The sequence below is a fragment of the Podarcis filfolensis genome (assembly GCF_964270895.1).
Source record: "Podarcis filfolensis genome assembly, chromosome: 13".
Lineage (NCBI taxonomy): Eukaryota > Metazoa > Chordata > Lepidosauria > Squamata > Lacertidae > Podarcis > Podarcis filfolensis.
Genome location: NC_139615.1, coordinates 24,936,706 through 24,951,483, shown reverse-complemented (window position 1 = coordinate 24,951,483; position 14,778 = coordinate 24,936,706). Strand labels below are relative to the sequence as shown.

The 14,778-nt window shown below is 38.3% G+C and overlaps 3 protein-coding genes and 1 pseudogene across 4 annotated transcripts in view; 3 read left to right on the top strand and 1 right to left on the bottom strand.

Moving 5' to 3' along the window:
* LOC310748627 (vomeronasal type-2 receptor 26-like) overlaps positions 1–14,778 on the top strand; it is a gene marked incomplete at both ends in the record, with an annotated part of 390,828 nt that overhangs the window by 144,569 nt on the left and 231,481 nt on the right. The gene's annotated exons all lie outside the window — the stretch shown is intronic.
* LOC310748643 (olfactory receptor 10C1-like) lies at positions 5,768–6,691 on the top strand (the record flags this gene model as incomplete). The annotated part of the gene is made up of 1 exon (XM_083584492.1): positions 5,768–6,691. One exon carries the CDS (start codon positions 5,768–5,770, stop codon positions 6,689–6,691), a length of 924 nt encoding a protein of 307 aa, XP_083440618.1.
* On the top strand, positions 10,821–11,673 carry LOC310748642 (olfactory receptor 2AP1-like; annotated as a pseudogene). The gene has a single exon. The product of its transcript is annotated as an olfactory receptor 2AP1-like (transcript).
* Positions 13,524–14,396, bottom strand: LOC310748641 (olfactory receptor 10A7-like; the record flags this gene model as incomplete). The annotated part of the gene is made up of 1 exon (XM_083584491.1): positions 13,524–14,396. The coding sequence occupies exon 1, from the start codon at positions 14,379–14,381 to the stop codon at positions 13,524–13,526; it is 858 nt and encodes a 285-aa protein (XP_083440617.1). The 5' UTR covers positions 14,382–14,396.

Genomic DNA, 14,778 nt, shown 5'->3' with positions numbered 1-14,778 from the left:
AATGCCATGGGATGCTAAAATAAATAAAGCAGCTATGTAGAAATAAACTTCCAATCAAGTCTGTGAAGATGGGGATAGAAGAAAACTTGCTCCTAAGACCAGCATCTCAGAAATTGCACTCAATACAAACTTCAGCTCCTCATTCCTTCATGATAAAGGTATTTTGCAATTAATGTGTGGTTCTCAATTCCTCACTTTATTCAATAGTAAGAAATATGAGGCCGCACTGAATGTTCTCTATTTTCTTTGGTTGAGAGACCACTGATGACTTCTGGGGTTGGCTCTTAGGTCCCACTGAAATCCACAGGTTAATTTAGTCACGGGCACTAAATGCAATTCTCTTAATCTGGAACCAGCCCATGGTCAAGTGCAGCTTCTGTTTAGTTCAGTGGTTTTCAACCTGTGGGTCCCCATATGTTGTTGGACTACAACTCCCATCATCCCTGAGCTCCAGACTTGCTAGCTAGGGGTGATGGGAGTGGTAGTTCAACAACATCTGGGCACCAACAGGTTGAGAAAGGCTGGTTTAGTTGTATATATGCAAGCAAAATATCCAAGACAGCAACAACAGTTATTCCTACAATAGGTTCCCAAGTAGAAAAACTAAATCCATCAGCCAGCTCAGAACTCAAGTCTCCCAGGCTCCTTATTTCTGCCAAGATGGAAGCTGCATATTCCATCTCAATGCTTATCTGCCATTGCTCAATATACAAAGCTCTATAACCCCCAAATTGACTAAAGTGCATTTCTCTATCAATTTTTCCAGATGAAACCAATATCAAACATCAAGACAGCCAAACTCACAAGACCACCAAATTATATTTAAGTTAATGATACTTTTGATTTTTTTCCCTCACCTGATTCTCTCTTAGGATTTTGGAGTTCCTTATGCTATGGTCTTATTTTCAAAGTTGATTATTTCTGTGTAGTCCTTCATAGTCCCCACCCTCTTTTACAATAAAAATGAAATGTATTTAAAACATATTACTGTACAATGTACGTGTGCATTTTTAAATACATGTTATCTGGAAATAACAATTTTAATGCCTTCACGTACTTTTATCACTTTATTTTCATAGCTGAAAATGATATTGTACAATTCAGAAAAATATGAAATCCAAAGAATTATGTATGTCCTGATCCATGTACAGTATTAGTTCAGGAAATGTGGATAAGGACGATCCTCCAACATTCCTAGATTTCCCATATTTTTCCTCCATTGTTCAATTGTACAAAGCACTGTATCAAAATTAAATCAAGATTGTATCAAGCTGCCTGCTAGCCTCTAGTTGCTCTATTTTACCACTGAGTACCCCTACTAAATTTAGTATGCTGCCTTCATGTTCAAAGTGCAGTCATTCAAATAAAAGCAAAAAATTAACATTATGATATAATGAGAGGAAACTTGTGATGCTGTGTCCCATTTACTGGTCAGGCACCAGTGTTACTTGTGTTTTCTCAGTAAAGTTGTGGCCTGTTTTAACAATCAACTAGATTATATTTGTCTCCCTTCCTTCCTTCTTCTTCTTCTTTGGTGATCACTCGTAGCTGAGTAGGATTGTTTCCATAGACAGTTTTAAAAGTGAGTTTGTAAGTGACTGTGGAGGACAATTCTGGATCCACATGTGGGGACATAGGTTTCCGGGTGGGAGTTGATAATGGTGAGAGTTTGCCAAGAGTGCCTTCCTCTTAGCCAGTTTCTCCCTTTTGTCCTTAGTTTGAACATCTTCAAAACACATGACACCTTTGGTAAAGGTTGTTCTCCAATTGGAGCGCTCGCAGGCCAGTGCTTCTCAGTTGTCAATGTTTATACTACATTTTTTAAAATTTGCCCTGAGAGAGTCTTTCAACCTCTTTTTTGGACCACCAGCATTATGGTTATCATTCTAAGATCAGAGTAGAGTAGTTGCTTTGAAAGATGAAAATCAGGCATCCCCAAAACATGACCAGTCTAACAAAGTTGATGTTGAAGAATCATTACTTTAACACTGGTGACCTTTGCTTCTTCCAGTACACTGGCATTAGTTCACCTGTCATCCCAGGTGATGTGTATTTTTTTTTTAGAGACTTGGAATATTTCTCCCTTCCATTACTTCACTCAGTGGTACTTAACTATTGTATAACGGCTATCATTTTCATATTACTTTCCAATTATCTTTCAGAATGTAGCATTTGATGACAACCACAATGCAGAGAAACCTGAGTGAAATCACAGAGTTCATCCTTCTGGGATTTGGGGATCTCCCTCATCTCCACATCTTTCTGTTCCTTGTGTTTCTGGGGATCTACATTTTGACAATTGCTTTCAATATCCTCATGGTCTTTCTCATAGTGACTGATCATCACCTGCACACACCCATGTACTTCTTCCTGGGGAATCTGTCTTTTTTGGAAGCAGTCTACAGCTCAACAACCCTGCCCAAGATGCTGACCAGTCTCCTGACAGGAGACAAAGCCATCTCTGTTAAAGGATGTTACATACAATTTTTTTTTGTTTCTTTCCTGATTGGCACAGAATGTTATCTGCTCTCTGTAATGTCTTATGATCGCTTCTTAGCCATATGCAAACCCCTATATTATGCAACTCTTATGAATGGTAAGCTGTGTATCCAGCTGGCCTGTTGCTCTTGGATCAACAGCATTGTGTTGCTCACCATATGCTTGGTCTTAATGCGGCAACTACAGTACTGTGGTTCCAATGAAATCGATCATTTCTTTTGTGAATCTCTTTCATTGGTTAAAATCTCATGCAGTGACACCAGCCTTGTGAAATGTGTCATTCTAATCCTTGCTTTTGTGTTCAGTTTTCCTCCGTTTCTTTGTACCCTTATCTCCTACATATTTATCGTTGCTGCCATTTTAAAAATCCCATCCACCACTGGGAAGCAGAAGGCCTTTTCCACCTGTTCTTCTCATGTGATTGTTGTTTCCATGTTCTATGGGGCATTAATCATTGTATATGTGATACCAAAAACTGAAGCAATGAGAGACCTTAGCAAAATATTTTCTCTTTTTTATACAGTCCTCCCTCCTTTAATTAACCCACTTGTATATAGCCTGAGAAACAAGGATGTCGAGGAATCTTTCAGGAAGGCCACTGGGAAGATTTTAGAATGCCATTTTGTGAATTAGGGTTCTAAAGGGAATTATTCAGCTAAATAGTTATCCAAAGATTTGGCCTAACCAACATGGCTTCCAGTACAAGCTTCCTCAACCTCGGCCCTCCAGATGTTTTCAGACTACAGTTCCCATCATCCCTGAACACTGGTCCTGCTAGCTTGAGATCATGGGAGTTGTAGGCCAAAAACATCTGGAGAGCCGAGGTTGAGGAACCCTGCCTTAGTAGAATCAAGATTGGCAGTCTTCTCCATGATTATAAATAAAACTGACTGCATGCAAAAAATAAAAATTATGATTGATGTTTTTTAATTGCGTGGTTATACAATGTCCTCCGTAGCACTTCTTGTATTGATGTATAGCAAACAGAAAAAATAGTACAATGCCACAGTATAAATATCTCATTCAAGGGTGGTATACAGGAAGGATAAAGAACCTGTGGTTTTCTTGGTGTTGTTGGACTCCAACTCCCATAATCCATGACCATTGACCATGCTGATGGGGCAGCTCCAAGTTGAAGTCCATCAACATCTGGTATCCACAGGTTCCCCATTCCTGGTTTGCAGGATGTCCAATACACAAATTCCTATTCCTTTCCCTGTACAAAACTTGATTTTCAATTTCAATCCAATTGTTTCTTTCTTTTTCTATCTTCATTTTTTGTTTTTCCCTTCCTAATATACATGAAGATTGAACAAAATGGCAGAGAAGTTGAAAATCTTCCAACCTTAAACTTTTTAAGAACATGTCTATACTCAAAATATACTGGTGGGGTCATTATAGAATCTGACAGAATCCCACTGAAACAGTGTTTTAGAATGAAATTAGTGTACCAATTCAGCTCGGAATACCCTATCAAATGGTGAAATGAAGTAGTGTACCCACATTATGTGAATTGGTCCAAAGGACCATCTTCAGGGATTTCCTTTAATAATGCAACATCCCCATGTTATTTCAGTCTAAGTTCATTTTGTTTGCCTGAACTCTCACTGGAGTTCATAACTAATAATTGGCAATCTCTCTGAAACCACTGCTAATAAATTATCACAAGGCCACCTATTTTCCCCAAGAATAAATAACAGTCGAGGGGAGACTTCATCTTGTTGATGAAACGAGAAATGTGAAACCATCAGATAAAGAAATTACACAAGGAACTAAGAAAATGTAGGCCAAATATCATGAATACTGGAAAAGATTGGAAAAGGTCAAGCTTTCTTCCAGGACCAACGAATAATAGAAATTGTACTTTCCGTAAACTTCCATTCTTCATTCATCTGGGATAGAGGTACTTAACACATTCTTTTGTTCACACTCCATGTAAAAATATCTATGAATATTATGTGATATCATCACATATTAGAAAATATTGGTAACAATTGTGTTCTTATAATACCAAATACCGGTGGCCCTGTGCTTATCAGTTTCAAAATAAGATCACAGCAAACAGAAGCCAATGCTTTCATACTTCTACGTGCTACCATATAGGCACACATATATTAGTGTCTAAATCAAAGGGGGGGAAGGTTTAAATAATAACCCAACAAGGACCTATGCTCAGTTTTCTAAGATGTCTGGAATACTGAGCGTGTTATTTGGAGGTGGAATGGGGCTATTGGTCTGCTTCAGCACAAACATAATATCATGGCTTAGAGTTGAGGTGGGTAGGTTCACAATGAAGTTATAAATCATACATAGCTCACTATACAGGGTTCTTTCTGGAAGGAGGAAAAGGAACATTGATTTCCTCTTCTAATATTCAAAAACTTCTTCCTTTGTTATACAACAATAAATCTTTTAAACTTTCAGGTTTCCAAAGAGAGAGTACTGGAAACTTGTGGTCTCTGTAATGTCTGTTTAGTTTATATATGCCAGAGTTGTGGAACCTGTGGGCCTCCAGATCATGTTGTACTCCAACTCCCATAATTCCAAGTCAGCATGGGAAAGCATCAGGGAAGAGGGAAGTAGCAGCACCTGAAGGGATGTAGGTTCCCCAGCTCTGATATATACAACCAGAGCCAACTCACTTATCTTCCCTACTCACCTGGCACCTTCATTACATACCTTTAGGTGCTAGTTGAAAACATTTCTCTTTTCTCGAGCTTTTGGCTAATTAAAACAATCCATGGCTTTTTAAACTGGGGGTGGGGGAGCAGGCAGTGTTGTTTCATTTGTTATTATGTTATATATTTACTTGTTTTATAGTGCAAGGTACCCTATGATTCTCAGATGAAGGGCGGTATTATAAATTTAATTAAATAATTATTTATTAATGCACTATCTCTCTCTGAATCTGAAATATCGAAGCCTTCAAAAATGAGCCCCTGGTTGTCAGAGCCCCTGGTCGTCAGTATCATCAGAGAAAACCACACTAATAGACTCAGTTACAATAATCAAGACTGCCAAATTCCTAGCAATTTATTCAATTGATCCAGAATTCCATAAACTAGATTTTGTTCTTGAAATGCTGCCACTAACAGAAGAGAAAGGAATATATATATTTATTTGCTGATTCCTTCTGCAACCCTTGTACATCTTTGCAAATCTGCTCTGGAGAGGACCGTTGATTATCTGGAACCATTTCCTTTGGAAATATGCTGGGTCTCTCACATTGATATCATAAAGACTCTTTCTGTTTTTCTCAGATTTACAAATGAAAGTCAACAAGAGCATGGTGAATAGCTTCCTGCTACTGGGATTCTCTGATCTGCCAGGTCTGGAGGGTTTGTTCTTCTCCATTTTCCTAAGCATCTATGTTTTGACCCTGATTGGGAACATCCTCATAATAGCTCTCACACTGGCTAACCAGGCACTCCACAGCCCCATGTATTTCTTTCTCAGAAACTTGTCCTGTCTAGAGATCTGCTGCACATCAGTCATTATTCCCAAGATGCTTGAAAACCTCCTATCAAAGGACAAAACTATTTCATTTGTTGGTTGTGCCTTTCAAATGTGTGGCTTCCTCATTACAGGGGCAGCAGAGTGCTTCCTCTTGGCTGCCATGGCATATGACCGCTATGTTGCCATTTGCCGGCCCCTGCATTACACCCTGATTATGAGCAGTAGAGTGTGCTTTGGGCTGGTTGCAGCTTCATGGCTAGCTGCCATTCCAGTGCAACTCGGGCAGACTTTCCTGGTGTTTACCTCTTATTTCTGTGACTCCAAAGAAATTAACCACTTCTTCTGTGACTTCCCTGCTGTGGTCAAACTTGTATGTGGAGATACATCTATAAATGAGAAGATGGCTCTGGTGGAGGTAGCTTTACTTGGACTAATACCCTTTGCATTGATCTTCATGTCATACATGTGCATTGCCTCCACCATTTTCAAGATGTCATCTGTGGAAGGGAGGCAAAAGGCCTTCTCAACATGCTCCTCACATCTCATGGTAGTGATGTTGTTTTATGGCTCTGGAATAACTGTGTATTTGAAACCTAAAAGCCATTTCCATGACACAGACAAAAGCCTTTCACTCTTGTACACTGTCCTGCCACCTTTGTTAAATCCTCTTATTTACAGTTTGAGGAACAAGGAAGTCAGAGTTGCTCTCAGAAGTGTATTTTCCACTCATCCCTAACTCATATGAAATATGAAAGTGTATACAAAAAAAGTGAAAATATTAAGCTGTAAATACTGGTTAGACATCCTGTTCTGTAAGCCCTGTTCTGTTGGTACATTTATGTGTGATGTTTGATTATGTTTCTATGATAAGGATGTACAGAAGCAGTCATCCAATTTTCATAGATATTTCTGAACACAAATGTCAGAAAGGTAAAAAAAGGTAAAGGACCCCTGGACAGTTAAGTCCAGTCAAAGGCAACTATGAGGTGCAGCGCTCATCTCGCTTTCAGGCCAAGGGACCTGGCATTTCTCCACAGATAGCTTTCCAGGTCATGTGGCCAGCATGACTAAACCACTTCTGGCACAACAGAACACCGTGACGGAAACCAGAGTGCATGGAAACGCCAGAATTACCCAAATGATCTAAGATCATCAAAAGTGCCCTGCTAATTTAGACCAACATCCATCTAGTCAAGCATCCCATTTCTTACAGTGGAGAACTAGATGCATCTGGGAAGCCCATAAGCAGGCATGAATACCAACTTTCTCTCACACTCTTACTCCCTAGCAACTAGTACTCAGTGGCATATTTCTACCACAGTTGGATGTTTCATATAGTCATGACTAGTGACTATGTTTAGACCTAATCTTCATGAATTTATGCAAAAGATCCCTGGTATCAACTATTCTTTTCTAGTGGAACTATAGGGTATTATGTGGAATAGTTTAAAATTACAATTTAGATCTGATAAATTTTAGAATGGGTGTTAGTTATGCCCTCCAACTTCCTTCAGGCATATCAATATGGCCAATGGTTAGGGGATGGGAGATGGAGTCAAGCAACATATTGATGGGATAGACCACAGGTTACTCACTCCTGAGTTATAGAATGGTGTGTGGGAAAGCATGGTCAACTCCATCATTAGACACCAGCCTCTCTTTCGCAGTGAATCCCATGAAGGTTTGGAATGTTCCATTGCCAAATATTTAAAAGCATACAAAACAATCATGTGAAATAACAAAATGATTCACAAAAATGTATACAGTGGTACCTTGGTTGTCAAACTTAATCCGTTCCAGGAGTCCATTTGATTCCCGAAACTGTTCAAAAAGCAAGGTGTGGCTTCTGATTGTCTGCAGGAGCTTCCTGCACTGAAGTGGAAGCCGCGTCGGACATTCGGCTTCCAAAAAACGTTCATGAACTGGAAGACTTACTTCCAGATTTGCGACGTTCAGAAACCAATTTGTTCGGGAGCCAAGCCATTCGAGTACCAAGGTACCACTGTAATTAGCAAGCAACTAACATAACATCCAAAAATAAACCACTTGTATTTGGGGAAATGGAGCATGTGTGGCATGAGAGATGAACCCAAGGAACAAAAAATATGACTCCCTGGCAGCTTGCAGTTCATAACTAATGTTCAATATTCCTGCTTCAACAAATAGCCAAAATCTCTTGAGACATTCATTTGCATTTCTTGATGATAAATTTCAACCAAAGGGAGCCTTCTGTGATCTGAAACAAGCCCAGAGGGACAGGAAGACTATTACAGAGGTCATAACACTTCCAAATATTAAGTAAGTCTAAACCTCAATAAATAAGTCAAGGAGGCATTCTATTCAGTGTGAGCCTGCAAGTGTACAGACCCACTGCAAATGCCAGTTCTCCATTTACTTGTGGTAGAGGTACTGTATCTTGCACACTATACATTTGTAGTTATTTTTTAGAATTCTCAAAAACATAAATAATAATATATGTATACTGCATTTTCTTTAAAATAAAAACAATTTTGATTGAAGATTAGCATTAATGTACATAAAAATGCACACATGTGCCTATATAAAAATATATGTATATGGATTTTTTTAAAGTTAAAGCACCTGGGTTTAACTTCTGCTTCATTTAATTAATAGATATGTCTACCACCCAACATACAACACTTCCTTTATTACAACTTAGTCACCCACCGTAATGTTTCAGAGAGATAGATGAGATGGGCACCAGGGCAGTATATTAGATCAGAATAAAAAAAGAAAGAAATCATAAACAGAGCAAGTGTGATAAATATTCTATTGAATTAAAAAAGCTACTTAGCTTATTTTACTTGTTGCGTCTGGAGGTGAAGCATAAGCAACTCAGAAAGCACCTTCAACCCTTATCTTAAACTGAAAGTCCTTTCATTCCATCCTAGAATAACTGTACTCTTCTCTGCTGTTAAAGCGAAACAGCAAATGAATGTTTTATTTCCAATCATATTTCTTCTTGTAAAAAGTTTGGTGTTAAAAATCCGATGAATTTGTAAGCCAAAACCATATATTTAATTTCTTACAGTCTGCTATGTTTATTTTGAAATGAATATACTATATGACACATTTGATATCATCCTTTTTTTAAAAAAAATCACATTTAAATAAACAAAGAAAATAATTTATTTTTCAAACATAATTTCTTATCTAGGCTTATTTAACCACAATTAAAATTCTAATAAGAAATAAAGCACCATCATTAATAGTAAACTGAGACCCAGTTCTTCTTTAGACTGTGTGCATCTCTGCCAAATCAATACATTTTAGTAATCATTCTCAAACTAAAGGAAATTGGAAATCCTCCACCCCCAATATTCCTCCAACCAATATTGGGCCTTATTTCTTATGAGAATTAGGAATTGTATTATTTTTTTATAAAATATTTATTAAGGTTTTAAAAGTTTATATAAAATAGAAAAAACAAAACAAAAAAAACAAAAAAATACATACAAAACATACAAAACACATACAACAAGTATAATTTCAATCCCTTATATTCATAAAACTTACTTTCCCTACCTCCTCATACCTCCCCTTTCTGTATTCCAATCTCTAATTAATTCAATTCAGCAAATCCTTCCCCTAATTTCTGTATAATTTTTAACCTTTCTTTTCTTGCTCACATAATCATTACAGCTTATAACCACTTAATTTCTGAATCAACATCGTTCTAACCTTCAATAATTTTACAATGTTTCCTAAGATAGTCCTTAAATTTCTTCCAATCTTCTTCCGCCATCTCTTTTCCCTGATCTCGGATTCTGCCGGTCATTTCTGCCAGTCCCATATAGTCTATAACCTTGATCTGCCATTCTTCCACGGTGGGTAGATCTTCTGTCTTCCAATACTTTGCAATGAGTATTCTTGCTGCTGTTGTAGCATACATAAAAAATGTTCTGTCCTTCTTTGACACCAATTGGCCGACCATGCCCAGGAGAAAGGCCTCTGGTTTCTTCAGAAAGGTATATTTAAATACCTTTTTCATTTCATTATAGATCATTTCCCAGAAAGCCTTGATCCTTGGGCATGTCCACCAAAGGTGAAAGAATGTACCTTCAGTCTCTTTACATTTCCAACACTTATTATCAGGCAAGTGGTATATTTTTGCGAGCTTGACTGGAGTCATGTACCACCTATAAATCATTTTCATAATATTTTCTTTTAAGGCATTACATGCCGTAAATTTTATACCGGTGGTCCACAACCGTTCCCAGTCCGAGAATTAGGAATTGTAGAGCATAAGTTATACCATGACAGTAAACCGTTTGTGTGTGACAGAGAGTGTTTAAGGTGAATTTATACTGTGCCATTTGTGAATTTATACCTTCATAGAAGCATTAATTGAATTTTATCTTTGCAATGTTTTTCAGGATATGAGATAATTTCACAACATGCCTATTATGAAAAAGACCACATAGTGTAACCAAACAGCAATCACAGAGTTTACTCCTTGAAGAACTCTGACATCTGAAGTTCTTTCTGTTGCTAATATTTATTTTTAAAAGGGGGAAAGTGCCCAGGGGCAGGGAAGAAAACAAATTGCATATTAACCCTGATTGCCAACATCCTGATAGTCACCGTTCAGCAACTGCAAACTTCACAGATGGGCTTCTGTCTGGGGGATTTGTGCAACAAGTGCTCCTGAAGTTCATGCTCCTATAGAAGCACTTCATATCCCATGTTCAACTATCACTTTAGTACTGTATATATGTTAGATAGAGAACACAATGCAGAGAAACCAGTCTGAAATCACTGAATTTATCCTTCTGAGATTTGGGGAACTTCATCATCTTAAATTCTTCCTGATTTTGGCATTTTTACTGATCTACATTTTGACCATGACCTCCAGTTTCCTCACCATTCTTCTAATACTGACTGATCAGCACCTGGACACACCCATGTATTTCTTCCTAGGGAATTTGTCCTGCTTGGAGATGATGTACAGTTCAACTATTCTGCCCAAGATGCTATCCACTCTTGTGACAGAGGGCAAAGCTATTTCCATTAAGGGGTGCTTCACACAGTTTTATTTTAGCTCCTTTTTGGTTTGTACAGAATGCTATCTCCTCTCTGTGATGTCTTATGAATGATAATTTCTTAGCAATATGCAAGCCTCTACATTATGCAACACTGATGAATGGTAAGGTCTGTGTCCAGTTAGCAGGGAGCTCTTGGCTCAATAGCATGGCAGTCATCTCCATATACTTGGGCTTGATGTTACAACTACGGTACTGTGGACACAATGAAATAGATCATTTCTTTTGTGAAGCTCTGCCATTGGTAAAACTATCCTGCAGTGATACATTTCTTGTGAAACTTGTCACCTTTGCTGTGGCATTTATAATCACATTCCCTCCTTTTGTTTCAACCTTGGTCTCTTACATCTATATTATTGCTGCCATCCTGAGGATCCCTTCCACCACTGGGAGACAAAAGGCTTTTTCCACCTGCTCTTCCCACCTGATTGTTGTCTCTATATTCTATGGGGCCATATTTATCGTCTATCTGATACCAAAAACTGACACAGTGAGATATTTCAATAAAATATTTTCTCTTTTGTACACAGTCCTGCCCCCTTTACTTAACCCCCTCATATATAGCCTGAGGAATAAAGATGTAAAGGATGCAATGAGAAAGGCTGCTGGGAAGATTTTGAAAGTGAAATGCATGCATCAAAAATTCAAAATTTAATAGAACTCTTTTCTTATAAATAAAACTGAATGGATGTTCGGGGAAATTACCATCTATTTAGGCTACAATTCTAACAATATCTACACAGAACTAAGTCCTTATGAATTTTGAGTAGGCATAGTTAGGATTCCACTTAATTATGTAAACACTTCCCCACAGAACCATTATATATATATCCTAATTCAAGAAATCAGGAGACAAGGCATGTAAATTGAAAACATTCCACCCTAGTTTGCTTAGAGGTATAAGGCTGTTATGTTGTTGTACTGTATATCAGGATATAGATATATACTGTACAAACTTTGATGTCATATAGCAGTTGTGTGCTTAGCATTGCACACCCCTGGTTCCCTTTGGAATAATAGAAATGAGTGATCACTGGACATTACTTTTAGCATCATTAAAAGCAAATTCTGTGCCCCAGCCAGCCTTATAATGAAATTAAATGCCTACATATTTAAACCACTTAACTTGCTCAATGATGTTTCCACTTATCACTCACCTATGCACGCTCCATGACTTTGCAAAGACCATGATTGTTGACTTCTAGAATTTAGTGTGCATCCGCAATACTCCAAAAAGTGTAGCAATAGGCGGTTTAATCCTATCTGCAAGTGTGGGAGTACCACCACATCGTCCAAATATAAAAGTTGCAGAACATGTCTTGTGATGGGTGTTCGCTTAAAATGAAGTATCATTTCCCCAAAAAATGGTGATTGACTAATGGAGATCTGTAATGAAACATCACCAGCTATGTTTTTTATGTTCCTTTAATATCTTTAATACAGGAATTGATACACAGAGGTGGAGGTATGTAATTTAAGACAGAGTCTTCTGTTCCCTGATTATTGAGAGTATAATTCAGGGATCTGATATCCACAACAGAATTCTGGACTCAGTGGGCCTTTGGTCTGATCCAGCCAGGCTCTTCTTATTTTCTTCTCCTTCTTCTTATTTATAAACATCCATTGGTCAGAATATTTTTAATGCAATGGTAATCTAGTAACACAATAATGGCAAAACCTACTTCCCCTCGCAACCACATACACACTAAAAGGTTAGCAGTATCACAGAGGCTAGCTTAGTTAGCGAATGAAAAGGTCTTAGCCTGGCACCTAAAAAATGAACATGATGGTATGTATTTCCCTGTGAAGAACATTCTACAGCCATTCCAAGCTCTTCCTTCTGGAGTTAGAAAGGGGGAGAAGTTGTAGCTGGACTGAAGTTACAGCAGCTAGTCCATTGATGTGAAGAGTGTTGTGGTATGTGGCATTATAAATCTCCATTTGGAACAAAACCACCATCAAAGTAGTGTGAAGGAGAATATATATATATATATATATATATATATATATATATATATATATATAATTTCACACGGGGGTTCTGTTCCCACCCCATATCAGCAGAGCACGTATATGCATGCCCCACTCCATTCCATCCACCCTCATTCTACCCTCTTCTGAGTACAAAAGGACCCGCACGTCAACACGCATTAATTCAATTCACAGAGATTCAATTGAATCTGATCACTAGGACTTTGTGCCAGATTGACCCAAAGCCTGAATCTTGAACTGAATCAGGTCAATTTTGAGAGATCCAGGCTTGGACCAAGTCAGGTCTGTTGTCAGTCAGGTGGCAGTGGATGAGAATCAGCATCTCCTTCTTCCATGTCCCTCCTGACTGTATGTTTAGTCAGGGGTTTAAAAAACCCTAATTACACATTAGCTCCGCTCCCCCAAAAACTGATTTGGATGAGATTTGGGTGTGGCAAGTTGTGCGCAGATCAGGTTACAGGTGCAGGGCAGTATTGATCAACTTCCTCCCTGGTCTTCCTATTCCTCCCCCCACTAATCTTTAACGCTAAACAAGTTAGCTAGCACATTTTGAAATATTTTGAAATTTGCTATCCTATTTTTTGCCTTTCTGAAGGCCCTCTTTACCTCTTTATTCCTCAGGCTATATATGAGGGGGTTTACTAGAGGAGGAAGAATTGTATACAAAAGAGAAAAGGCCTTGTTAATTGAAGAGGACTTTGGTAAGAGATACACAGCTGTTAAAGAGCCATAGTAAGTTGAAACAACAATGAGGTGCGAGGAACATGTGGAGAAGGCCTTTTGCCTTCCAGTGGTCGATGAGATTCTTAAGATTGCCCTTATAATGTATATGTAGGATGCTAGAGTCAGTAGAAATGGGGGCATAGTGTATATAAACAGCAAAGTTAAATTGACATGCTCTACCAAATTTGTGTCACTGCATGAAAGTTTTTTAAGTGGCACAGAATCACAGAAGTAATGATCGATTTCATTGGGGCCACAGTATGTAAGCTGCAGCATAGCAGCCATGATTATGGAAATGCCTATGACACCATTTGTCCAGGACACGGCTGCTAATTGGACACACTTCCTGGTGTTCATAGTGGTTGCATAATGCAGTGGCTTACATATTGCTAAATACCTGTCATAGGACATCACAGAAAGCAAGTAACATTCTGCACCCAAACAGTAGCCAAAGAAAAATAACTGCAGGAAGCAGCTCTCAAATGAAATGACCTTTCCATCCCACAAGAGAGTGGTAAGCAATACAGGTATGAGTGTTGAGCTGTAGCAGATCTCTAAACAAGATAGGTTTCCAAGGAAAAAGTACATGGGGGTATGAAGGTGTTGATCACTGACTACAAGCACAAGAATGAGAAGATTCCCTGCCATGGTGGCAATGTAGATTGCAAGGAATCCCAGAAACAGAAGGACCTGCAGATTCTTCAGCTCTCGGAATCCCAGAAGGATAAACTGAGTGACATGAGTTTGATTTTCTCTTACAGGCACTTCCATCCATTTCGTTTCTTTTGCCTTATGATTCCATTCATAAAGAGGATTTGGGTGCTACAGTAGAATAAAGCAATCAACACTGTTACTCTATTACAAATAGCCAAGTTTTCAGAAATTCAGCACATTTGCAATGTAATTCATTTGTTGCACGCTCCTTGCCAGCCCGCATTTCCACATCACCACAGTTTCAAAACTATTTTTACTGACAATTCTGAAAAACTGACCTCACCTTCAGAAGCAGTTTGGTTAGCAGGAATCAATAGGTGAACCTTTTTGA